This window comes from Neophocaena asiaeorientalis, unplaced genomic scaffold (genome assembly GCF_003031525.2).
Source record: "Neophocaena asiaeorientalis asiaeorientalis breed wild unplaced genomic scaffold, Neophocaena_asiaeorientalis_V1.1 scaffold43, whole genome shotgun sequence".
Classification (NCBI taxonomy): domain Eukaryota; kingdom Metazoa; phylum Chordata; class Mammalia; order Artiodactyla; family Phocoenidae; genus Neophocaena; species Neophocaena asiaeorientalis.
The window spans coordinates 9,783,576-9,795,207 of record NW_020173674.1 but is presented as its reverse complement, the minus strand read 5'-3'; the positions used below and the strand labels follow the sequence as shown (position 1 = coordinate 9,795,207).

The window sequence follows — 11,632 nt, the reverse complement described above, 5'->3', positions numbered from 1 at the left end:
TCCCCCATCCCCTCCCCCTCCATATCCATCCCCATTCCTGTCACCATCATCATCTCTACCATCCCCACCTCCAGTCCTGTTCCCTCCGCACCCCAACCCTATCCCCTTCCCCATGATCTCCCCCATCCCATCCACATGTCCACGCCCACATCACCATCCCCACTGTGGCTGTCACTTTCACTTTTGTCGTTATCATCCCCGTCTTCATTTCTATTATTGTGTGACCATCATCCTTATCACCACCACCACCAGAATGGATGCTGCCATTCATTCATTCAGGCAACCAATACGTTCTAAACACCTCTTCGATTTCTGAAGGTGATAAGTGCTGGGGAAAAAAATACAACAGGGAAGAGGCAAGGACTGAAGCAGAAGTGAAGGAACTGGACCTGCAAGTCAGGAGGGTCAGAAAAGAGCTTACTGTGGAGACATTAGACAAAAACTTGAGGGATGGGCTTCCCTGGTGGCACAGTGGTTGAGAGTCCGCCTGCCAATGCAGGGGATACAGGTTCGTGCCCCGGTCCGGGAAGATCCCGCATGCCGCGGAGCGGCTGGGCCCGTGAGCCGTGGCCGCTGAGCCTGCGCATCTGGAGCCTGTGCTCCGCAACGGGAGAGGCCACAACAGTGAGAGGCCCACGCACCACCAACAACAACAACAAAAAAAAAAAAAAAAAAAAAAAAAAAAAAAACTTGAGGGACGTCAGTATTCCTCCGGATGCAGCAAAGTAAGGGAAGAGCATTCCAGGCAATGCAGACAGCAAGTGCAAAGGCCCTGAGGTGGGAGCACCTGATGGGAGGAGGGACAGCAAGGAGGCAGGTGGCTGGAGCAGAGTGAGGAGCTTAGGTCCTTGTGGGCTGCCATCAGGACGTGGGATCCTACCCGGAGTGCAATGGGAATACTGCAGGGCTTTGAGCAGAGGAGGGATATGGCCCAGCTTCATCGTAAAGGGACCCCTCAGGCTGCTGTGCAGATACTCTGTAGGGGTCAAGGGCAGAATCAGAGTCAAGAAGTGATTGCCATCCCCTCACCTGGAGGGTAATTGGCTGCTCCGTCCTCCCAGGTCAGGAAGGTCCATTTTGACACCCAGGACTATGGGCCCCAGGCCATCAAGGGGCTGGAGCCCAAGGAAGTGCCCTTGCTCCACCGACAGCAGAACAAGGGCTCGCTGGAGTGGGAGGATGCCCGACACGTGAGTGGGTGGCCCCGATGAGGGCCTTGGGCCGGGCAGAGGGGCCGGACCCACCTCCTCCGGCTTCCTCGAGACAGGTTCTCTGCTGACTCACCCAAGCAGCCAGCTCAATGTGGGCTCAGGGCACACACACTCACAGAGACTGGGGCGAGGCAAGGACTTGATATTTGGTATTTCCAAGGCGGCAGCAAAGTGGTCCTCACGGGCTTCCTTACATGTATCTTGGGATTTAATACCTGAGCCCCCTTCTCTCCCGATCCCATCCAGCGCCCCAGTGCAGTGTGAGCACCCAGTCCCTTCCACCCGCCTCTCTCCTCTCTTTGGGCCCCTCCCGCTCTGGGTCGCAGGGGCTCTGGGTCCTGTTTTTCATTCCTGGAGTCCAGCGTGGGGTATGACTTAGTTTTCATTGTCACGGAGGAGCTGTGCTCTCCTGGTGGGATTTCTGGCCCTGTGATGCCTGACGAGTGAGAGGTTTGTGTGGGAGCGCGCAGGTCTACTCAAAGCAGAGAGCCGGACAGCCAGCACTGCCCCCACTGCCTTGGGGCCCTGGTCTACCTTGCGTCCCCCATCGCTCCACTCTTTGTGCTCCAGGGCCCCCGCTTCATGACTTCCGAGTATAATCCCAAGTATCTCAAGGAGCCTTCAAACCAGCCAGGTAGGCAGGAGTGAGTCTAAGCTCAGGCCTCCCACTACACCTCCCTATTCCCGACCCTTGGGAGAGACCCCCGGGGACCCCAGAGCTGGCACAGGGCTAAGGAGGCACCAGCGGAAGACAGAAGGACATATCGGCAGCTTGGGGAAACCATCTTCCCTGGGCTGACCTCTGTGCTTTAGGTCTGCTGATCTCCAAAGGACGGCTCTCTTGCTTAGGAGGGCTGTTTGAGGTTTGCCCTTCCCTTTGCTCTCCTCTCTTGCTCTCTGCCCTGGACTCTGGAGTTCCCCCGTTGCCCGTGATCCTGGCTGCTCCGGCCTCCAGATCCTTGGAGCCAGCTCCCCCCATACCTACTGGGACACCGAGCCACTGGTGGTCACATTGGTGGGGCCTGCTTGTCCCAGGCCAGCACAGAGGGGCTGTCTTTTGCAGATCTCTTGCAGAAGAAATCAACTGGGGCCAAGGAGGAGACTGGCTTAACCGAAGCTTCCAACAAGAGCCCCATCATCTTCCAGCCGCCCTCCCAGGTCCTCCCTGGGGACCCGGTAAGTCAGGCTGGGCCCCACTAGAATTTCAAGGTGATTGAAGCTCTCCAGTCTGGGGGTTTCTAGCTTTAGAAATGTGTATATATGAGCTGCAGAAACCTTTGCCGAAACACAAGATGAAAGAGCTTGGGCGAAAACCACTACTTGGGTCCAACTCCCCCATTTTCTGGATGAGAAGACTGAGGTCCAAAGAGGAAAAGCAGCATAGCCAAGGTCACTGAGAGTTCAGACAAGAGCCCTGGACTGCTGGTTCCCTTTCAGCGTCATGCCCTCCCCTCCCTTCTTCCCAAACTCTCCCCTTTCCTTTGTAAGTCCAGTTATACCCATTTGTGCTGAGCCCTTCTCTGTGCTCAGGACAAAGGAGCAGCTGGGCAGCCCAATGCTCCTCTGTGGCCTCTTTCCAGGTCCTCCTCCCCAGCCGGAGTGTCACCAAGCCAGACTTTCTCCCCATGACCCATCCTCATGTAAGCTGAGCCAGGGTTGGAGGGGAATGTCTGTGCCACAGCCTGAGGTCCTCCTGTGGGGCAGTTGGGATGGTGCCGGAAGCCGTGCCAGGGGCTGCTTTGCTGCCTTAGGGGGATGAGTTCCTGCCGGTGCTGGCCAGAGGCTCCGGGCGGGAGACCGGCCTCAGCCGAGTGAATGAGAGGATTCTGAACCCCAGAGTGAGTGGCCTCGGGGGGCTCCCCTGTGTGTCCTGAGAAGGGAACACTCAGAGAGGAGGAGCCAGGGAGGTTTCTTGGGCCCGGTGGCATTCGATCCAGGCAGTGCAATATGGGAAGAATCAGGATATTTGGAGTTGCAGAGGAAGGACCCCTGGGTGGAGGGGGGAAGGACCTCTGGGTGGAGGGGGAAAGGCCCAGGGGCTGGAAAGTGAGGGGTGTGTTCAAAGCCGTGACTTCAGTGGGGCTGGAGGGGGACGCATCCTGGGGCTGGGGCGGTTGAGGCTGCATGGGCCTCTGCCTGCCTTCCCTCCATCCTGCTGCCTCACCCTGGCCCCCCGGCCACCCTTCTTGTGATTCTGTCCCTTGCAGGTGCCCCCTTCCGGCCCAGAACCCAGCAGCATGAACCACTGGCAATTCCAACCCCCACAGAGGATGCAACAGACAAATGTGGCCCTGCTTGGCCGGGAGACCGTGGGGAAAAAGGTAAGGCCTGGGGTACCCAGCCCCTACCGCTAATCCCCACCCCCTCCTGACCTGAGAAGTCCCCTCTCTATCCCTCCGGTGCAGGAGCCCACAGGGTTCAGCCTTAACAACCCCAGCTATGTCCGGAGCCCCTATGACCCTGACCTGGATAATCGCTACCTGACCACCTACAACCAAGGGTGAGCCCCTCTTCCCTACCCACATCTGGGTCTGTGAAGCCGACCCATTTTACAGACAGGGAGACTGAGACTGCGAAAAGTAATGAGCTCACAGTAATGAGTGAAGAAGGCCAACACTTGATTAATAGGGGTTCCCCCAGAAGCAGACCCCAAGCCAAGGAGTTGGGTGTGAACCCTTTATTAAGGGTGTCAGGGATGGGGGTAATGGGGTGGGGAAGGGATGGCAGCCAAGAACAGTGTATTATTAAACCAGGTATCCCATGGGGAGATGCTAGAAAACAGTGCAAAACACACAACTCAGAATCATCCCAGCCAAGGAACGAGAGAGCTGGGGTATTCATACCCCACACCCATTGATCCTTGGTTAAGAGCTGTCCCCAGGGGTGATATTAAATCCCAGGTACCTCCTTGCTCCAGTAACCCAAGGGCAGCTTTCCCAGAGATGCAGTGCCGGCCACTGGTGGGCAGGGGAGGAATGAGGGAGTACAATGGGGTCTATGTGGAGCAACAGGGCATCTGCTAAGAGACCACAACCAGGCCATGGCAGGTGGGCTCCATGCACTCTCAGAAGGTAAGCTCTGTGCTGTGTGAGCCCTGGGCAAGGAGTGAGTGTCCTGGGCATCAGGGAAGGCTTCCAGGAGGAAGTGGCCCTAGAGTCATGGGGGAGGCTACCCAGGCCAGGACTGGGTGGGGAGGGCATCACAGGAGTGGGATAATGGAGGTGTAATTCTTAGGCAAAAGCCTCCCCTCCTGGCCTCTGTCATCTGTGTGTCAGCCTGTGTCATCCGCGTCCACACTGCTCCCCCCCAGCTCCTCCATCTCCCAGGAGGATTGGAGCGAAATGCTCCCTCTTTTGAATGGGGACGCTGAGGCTCAGAGGGTGGAAGTGTTGCCTGAGCCTCACAGCAGATCCGTGATGCTCCAGTTCCCGTGGAGGGCAAGGGGGAGGGGCGGAGCCTCACTCTGGGAGTTGGGGGACAACACTGTGTTCCTGCCCCTCCCCAGGCTCCCGCGGACCCTCAGGCCCAGCCATCTCTCCTTCCCCCGCCTGCCTGTCTGGGTTTCTGAGTGCTCAGCAGGTGTCAGGCACACCCTCCTTCCTCATGGGCCCAGAGCCCCAGGGGTTGTAGTCACTGATCTTCTCATGTATCTCTCCGCACCCCCTTTGTAAACTCAAGGGCTGGGCCCACATCTTGCTCATTTTGGCACCTTCAGAACCCGGCCCAGTGCTCAGTGAAAATTGGCAAAATGGAAGAAAAAGTCAAACGCCTAGAGAGAAATGGAGGCGACGGGGTCCCCAACCCCCATCCTCTCCCATCCCCCGAGACATTCACAAGGCCAGGGAGGGAGGCATGGCATCTCTTAAAAGTCTTTTACACTCCAGAGTGCTGTCTCAGCCTCAGGGGCGGCACCGAGGAGGGGCGCCCAGCTCAGGGGCAGCGTGAGGGCAGGCTTCCAGGGTAAGAGGTGAGTGAGTTCCTGGCAGAGTGAACAGCGTGGGCAAAGGCAAGGAGGTTGGAGGACCTGCCGCAGTCTGTGCTCCGCTGGAGCCAACATTCCTGCCGGAGAAGCGCAGAGAGGCTGCCGAGGACAGAGACCAGCTTCCCGCCAGCTACTCTTCTGTGTCGTAGGTACTTCGAGAACATCCCCAAGGGTCTAGACAGTGAAGGCTGGACTCGAGGTGGCTACCAGCCCCAGAAGCCCGGAGGCTATGCCTTCAACCAGCCGGTCACCCGCCTGCAGGCCACCCCCAACCCCACGGAGAGCCTGCGGTGCCTGCATCCCCATGTGGGCAGGTAGTACGCCCCACTCCTGCTCTGTCCTTTGCTGCATCTAGGCCTTTCCCCGGCCTCTCCTCCCTCCTTCGTCTGTCTTCCATCTGAGAGGCCCATTTCCTCTCTCTGGTTTGTTCATTGCCTCTTCTGCCCAGCGGGGCTGCTGCCCTCCTCTGCCCAGCGACCCCTCCCTCTGCACGGCTGCCCCGTCCCCCGCCGCCCCAGTCCCCGGGGCGCTCGTGTTTCCTCGCATTTGGCCAGCTCCCACCTGCTCCCTGCCAGCTGTGGGGTGGGTTGTGTGGGGACAAAGCGGAATGACTGTGGCTCTGCCTCTCTCTGACTCCTTTCTGCTCAGTCCAATTCCTCAGAAATCCCGTTTGTACCAATAATGGCCCAGAGCTGGCCGGCAAAGACTCTCTGTGGCTTGGCCGTCCCGGCTGAGCCCTGGCCCCGTGCAGAGGTGGGGGCGAAAGAGAAGGTCCGGACTCGCTGCCCCTACCCCTCCCTCCCCTGCATCCCCTCCTTCCTGCAGGACCCTGGTCTCTGCTGACCCCTTCTACCGAGCCACACCTCCCGGCAGCCACGGCAGCGGCTTCGCGGTACCCCTCTGAGCCTGAGGCCTGGGTAAGGGGCCGGGGGACCTCCACCCACAGCTCTCCCGGGGCAGGGGTGGCCATCGTGGACCAGCCCCCCATCCTAAGCCCTGGGTCAGGCCAACCCTGCCCGGGGACCCCAGCCCCAGAGCGGGGGGTGGGAGATCAGGGGCGTCTCGAGGTGGGGAGAGTGCACAGACCACCGGAGCCCCTCAGGCCTCATCTCTGTCTGCACAGGTTTGCCGACCCCAGGGGACAGGAGCTGGCTACTGTCCCTATTCCCACACCCCCCGGGGGGCTCCCCGGCTACTTTCTAATGAAATAAAGAGCAGTGCGGCAGAGCAGTGTCAGCGCGGTCAGAGGGGGCTGGGAAAAGAGGGGTGAGGGTGGGGAGTGGGTGCAGGGCTGGAGGGGCCAGGTCTGGAGTCAGGGAGGCCTGGTGGGACTCACTGTCATGCTCTGGACAAGGCACCTTGCTCTTGAGACTCAGTTTCCTCTCCCATGTAGGGGTCTCCGAGGACCTGTGCTAAGCGGTCCATCAAGTGTGGAAGGGAGGAAGTCCCAGGGAGGGACAGGCGGGCCAGAGAGGGGGAGGCGGAGGCGGGCGGGAGGTAGGTCTACAGCACGGGGCAGGGGATCAAAGCAGGACAGCTGGGGGCCTTCTGGGTTTAAAGGAGGTGGGGGGAAGACTCCCCTGGCCATCTGGTGGTTAGGTCTCCGCACTGCCCATCTTCCAACTCAGGGGGGCGCAGTTTGATCCCTGTTTGGGGAACTAAGATCCCACATGCCACGTGGCACAGCCAAGAAGTTAAATAAATACATACATACATATACACCCACACACGCATACATACATACACACACACACATACATACACACACGCATACATATACACACATGCATATATACACATACACACCCACCCACGCATACACATATACATACATACACACATACATACACGGACATATACACATACATACACTCATATACACGTAAATAAAGGAGAGGGGAGGACAGCCGGGCAGAAAGGGTCGCAGAGATCTCTCTCCAGAGATGGATGGAGGAGGGTCCGCAGTGGATGGAGTCCCCGGACACCGACACTGGGAGGGGTGGCGGCTGGTCCCGAAGGCTGGTGCCCCAGTGCCTTTCTGAGAATTAGAACAAGGCTACCTCTAGGCAGACTCCCCCATGTGAGCACAGGACCTGAAGAGCAAAAGTCTTAACGGAAAGAGAAAAGCCTCTATTTCTCCAGGTGTTGCAGCCTGAGACAGGGGCCCTCAGCCGCAAGGCGGAATCTGGGCTGCCTCTCAGAGCCTTCCGTCACCTCTGCCAGGTGCTTTTGTGCAGTACACAACCGTACGACTGTGCGCTGTGGCCCTGCTAGCACCAGCCCCTTATTTTATAAATGAAGAACCTGGACCCAGAGAGGAGGGTGCATGAGCTGCTTGAAGTCGCACAGGACAGAAAGGCAGCAGCCGCCCCTGGCCAGGGATGTCCCCTGCACCTTGCAGCCCAGCCCCGCATGCAGGAGGGCAGACTCAGTGGTCCAGCAGCTGGTCCCCACCCTCCACCTCTACCCCTGCCCCTTAGTGGGAGTCTGTGGAACAGCTCTGCTGGCCCTGGGGCCTGGCTGTACCCAGCAGTCTTGAGCAGCAGGTCTGGGGGCTGTCCAGGGCCTGGCTGGGGCTCCATGTGCGATGTGGGTGGCTCCAGCTGGCCCCAGCATTGGAGGAGGGGCGGAGGGGACACAGAGTGTCTCGACTATGAACCCAGCCAGACTCAGGACCCACCGACAGCCCCACAGACTGGGGGTGCAGCCCGCTGGTCCATGGCCCCAACATCAAGGGTAAGTGACCAAACCAGAGACTTGCCAGCAGGGCTGGGCCACAGTAGTGGTCTGGCCATGGTGAAGTTGGGGGAGAGGGAGGGGGTCCACCAGCGGCTCCTGCCCACAAGCTCACACACACAAAAGCACACTCAAACACAAGACACACACAGACCTCTGAAGACACGCACACACAAACACATACAGACGCATAAACGCCAACAGGCAACTACACGTAGATTCACTAACACAATCACACATAGAAACATATGGAAACACAAAACGGACACGTACACAAACACACCTTCCCATAAACACCCAAGGTGCTTGTGCATGCAGACCCATAAACACACACAGGCAGACCTACAGACACTTCATAGACCCAGACATGCAGACACACAAAAACAGATGTACAGAGACCTCCAGGACAGACGTGAGCGTGCATACACGAGCACGCCGCAGCCCGCTCCGTTTCACCTTTCCATGTCCTTCCCCACCAGTGTCTTGCTGCAGCTCGTGTTTCCCGCTCACCCTACCTCTACCGGCTCAACGAGGGATATGGTGTCAGGGACACTGGTGCCAGATGACACCATCTCTCCCCCGCCCTCCCCCATCGTCCTGCACCCAATTTCCAGGCCAGGTGACCTGGGGCCACCTCGGGTTGTTTCCTGAGCTGGAGCTGTGGACCCCACCCCTGAGCTCCCCTTAGCCCCTGCCTTCTCCCCCTGCAGCTTCTCTCCCAGGCAGACCATCCTGGCCTCCCTGTTTGGGTCCTGGGCTCCAGCCCAAGGGGTCGTTTGAAGACAGGGTGACCCAGGGCGTGGGGTGGCAGGAAGGGGGTCCAGGAGGGACCAAGGTCAAACCTAGGTGGTTCTAGAGCCCCTGCCTGGTGCAGGACACAGATTTCCTCATCTCTAGGAGAGAAGGCTGACACAGAGGTAGAGCGACTCGCCCCAGGTCACACAGCCAGTAAGGAAGTCTCCTGGTGGGGGCGTGAGTGGACTCCAAGTCATTCCGGGCTTCCTGACTTTTGCTGTTCCCACCGAGTCACTCAGGGCAGGACCCCTCGGTGAGGGAACTCAAATGGGCAGAGTGGCCAGAAGTGGGCACCGAAGGAGGCAAGGCTGGGGGCAAGGACCCCGTGGAGGGGCCAGCCCAAGGCTCTGCCACGGGGGTGGGAGCCAGTGAGGCTGAGAGGCGGGCATCCCCGTGGAGGAGGCAGGTTGGACAGGTTCCAGGGGCCTCGCTGACCTTATTACGGGGCCCTTCTCTGTCCCCCTCGTCCGTTATGAGGCTCCGAAAGGGCACAGACGTGTCTGTCTTGTTCACACTGGACTTCTAAAGCCCAGGGTGGTGCTGGCACCTTTGCAGGTGCTCAGTAAATATTAAATAATGGAGTGAATGAACGAACACATGAACGAATGATCTCTGCCTGCCAGTGGGGGCACCAGATGTGGGTTCTAGGTGCCACCTGCGCTGTGCCAGGATGTCAGTCACCCAGGCTCCCTGCATCAGTGCAGCCCAGCGGCTGAGACCCTGTTGTGGCCCCAACCCCTCGCCCGGATGCCGTGGCTGTGGCCCTCGGGACCCCTGTGCTTTGCCCTCCAGGCCGCCCCTTCTCCCTCTGCATGTGCCCTGTTGCCCTCCCCTCCAGCCCAGCCTCTGACCAAGCCCAACCACGCTTCCCTGCCGTGGTCTGAGGGCCCTGCATTCCAACCTTGACCCCCGGCAGGTCCCACGACCACGGCCGGATCAGTGCCAAGCAATCCTCTGTGCGTCACCAGGGCAGGAGCGGTGGGCACGTCTCACCCTGTGGCCACTTGTGTTACTGAAACCCCATGGGAGGGACTGGCCTTTGCCATATCACTCTCCTTTGTGCTGTCAGGTGGAGAGCGGGAGATGTGGCTTCATTTTCAGGGGCCCGTCCGCTCACGCCTCTGAGACTTGAGCTTCCAGTCTGGCCCCGACCAGCATCAGCCTGGCCCCCTTTCCTCGCCTGGGCCCAGGCTGTCTGCAGGGAGTAGCTGTCCAGGCCCGAGCTCCGGAGTCAGACTGCTTGGGTCCAAATCCCGGCTCCCCACACCCTGCGGCTGCCTCCTGCCTCCAGCTGACCGTCTGAGCTACAGCTAGGAGCCGTGCCCGCCCTGTGGGCTAGAAGAGCTGCTGCAGTGATGCTGGAGCAGAGGAAACCCGAGTCCCAGATAGGAGTGGGGACTTGAAGTTGTCACAGGGTCTGGCCTTTGTCCCTTCCTGCTTGGCCCTGGACAGGCCCCTGAGGACCCTTCTCTGGGAGCAGGCCGCCACTTGTCTGGGAGAGTTTGGGTGGGCGATCCACCTGTACAGCCTTACAGCCTAACCTGGAGGCCCCGTGAGGGGGCCCTGCCTCTCTCTCTCTCTCTTTTTTTTAATGTTTATTTATTTGGCTGCGCCGCCTCTTTAGTTGCGGCATGTGGGATCTAGTTCCCTGACCAGGGATTGAACCTGGGCCCCCTGCGTTGGGAGCGCAGAGTCCTAACCGCTGGACCACCAGGGAAGTCCCACGGGGGGCCCTGTCTCTGAGGCCAATTCTCCCAGGCCCTCCTGGAAGCTGTTCCACTCAGCTGTAACCAGGCGAGTCTCTCCTCTCAGCGGGTGCCTATTGAATCTGTTCCCAAAAGCTTCCTGCCTGCCCCGCCCCCCCGATATCTTAGAAGCAGCTGTGAGGTGCACAGTGATGGTGATTACCCTTTATTAAGCCCTCACAGCCTGCCGGGGGCTGGGAACATTCCGTGGGCATCCGTCGTTTCAGCAGGAACGCAGGAGGGCCTCCCTCTGGGGGAAGTCTGGGGACACAGGTGGGTGCTGCGCTGACGGCATTGGGGTGAGGTGCGGAGCCCAGAGGGCTGATGGGATGGCAGGATGGGGACAGATGCTGGGTGCCCACTTGTGACGCACGTGGACGTGTGTGAGGCTGAGGCCTGTCGTGGCGCTGTGACAGCTGATGCTGACGGGCACCATCTGGCCTGAGTCACGTGGCGACCTGAAGATCCACCAGCTCATGGGCTTGACAACTGGTCCGCTGGGAAAAGGCATCTGTTCATGGGAACGGGAGGCCTGGGGGGTGGAGGGAGGCCCTGATTGGGGAGGCTGCAGGACAGTGGGTCTGTTACCCACAGACAGATGGAGGGCCTGAAAGTCAGAACCCCATCCCCAATTTCCTCTCTGATCATCTGGAGGGCCACCCATTCCCACGGAAATGTTCCCTGAATGGTAAATATTTTAGAAGAGGGATCAGACCCAGGAAATCCGCACCTGGGGCCTCTATTCAAGGTCAGAGGAGGGCCTGCTGGGGTCTTCGAGGCGCCCTGACACTCCTTGCTTCTCAAGATGCTGCTACAGACAGGGTTTGCCAAGAAAGTTCTTTGAGTCATAAAACTTCACCCCTGGAAGGACCTTTGTAAAAACCAGGTCAGCCTGAGCCAGAGAGATGTGGCCGGTTCCCAAAGGCTCACGGCTTAGTGAGAGCACGCTTGGGTCTCTGTTTGGAACACAAGGCCTTTCCCATCACATCACTGCACTGGGGGTCTCAAGTGTGCAGCTGGTGAAAAGCATGGGGCTTTATTTTCATTTGCTGAAGAAGAGGGGTGTGTGTGTGCGTGTGTGTGTGTGCGTGTGTGTGTGTCAGAGGTCCCCAGTTAAAGAGGCAGGCCGGAAAGGTATCTGAGAAAGGCATCCTAAGAGAGAG

The 11,632-nt window shown here is 59.1% G+C and overlaps 1 protein-coding gene and 1 non-coding gene across 2 annotated transcripts in view; one reads left to right on the top strand and one right to left on the bottom strand.

The window, feature by feature from the left end:
• Positions 1 to 6,413, top strand: part of SAXO4 (stabilizer of axonemal microtubules 4) — a 7,855-nt gene extending 1,442 nt beyond the window's left edge. Inside the window, exons 4-13 of the mRNA XM_024749335.1 lie at positions 1,062 to 1,190; positions 1,782 to 1,845; positions 2,275 to 2,387; positions 2,792 to 2,851; positions 2,963 to 3,049; positions 3,419 to 3,532; positions 3,617 to 3,711; positions 5,343 to 5,507; positions 6,019 to 6,110; positions 6,317 to 6,413. Of these exons, the coding sequence (XP_024605103.1) occupies positions 1,062 to 1,190; positions 1,782 to 1,845; positions 2,275 to 2,387; positions 2,792 to 2,851; positions 2,963 to 3,049; positions 3,419 to 3,532; positions 3,617 to 3,711; positions 5,343 to 5,507; positions 6,019 to 6,097 (906 nt within the window). The 3' untranslated portion in view covers positions 6,098 to 6,110; positions 6,317 to 6,413. The remainder of the gene's footprint in view (positions 1 to 1,061; positions 1,191 to 1,781; positions 1,846 to 2,274; positions 2,388 to 2,791; positions 2,852 to 2,962; positions 3,050 to 3,418; positions 3,533 to 3,616; positions 3,712 to 5,342; positions 5,508 to 6,018; positions 6,111 to 6,316) is intronic.
• Positions 6,414 to 10,368: 3,955 nt separating this feature from the next.
• Positions 10,369 to 10,441, bottom strand: TRNAG-CCC (transfer RNA glycine (anticodon CCC)). Its single transcript has one exon. It is a non-coding gene; the product is annotated as a tRNA-Gly (tRNA).
• Positions 10,442 to 11,632: the final 1,191 nt, after the last annotated feature.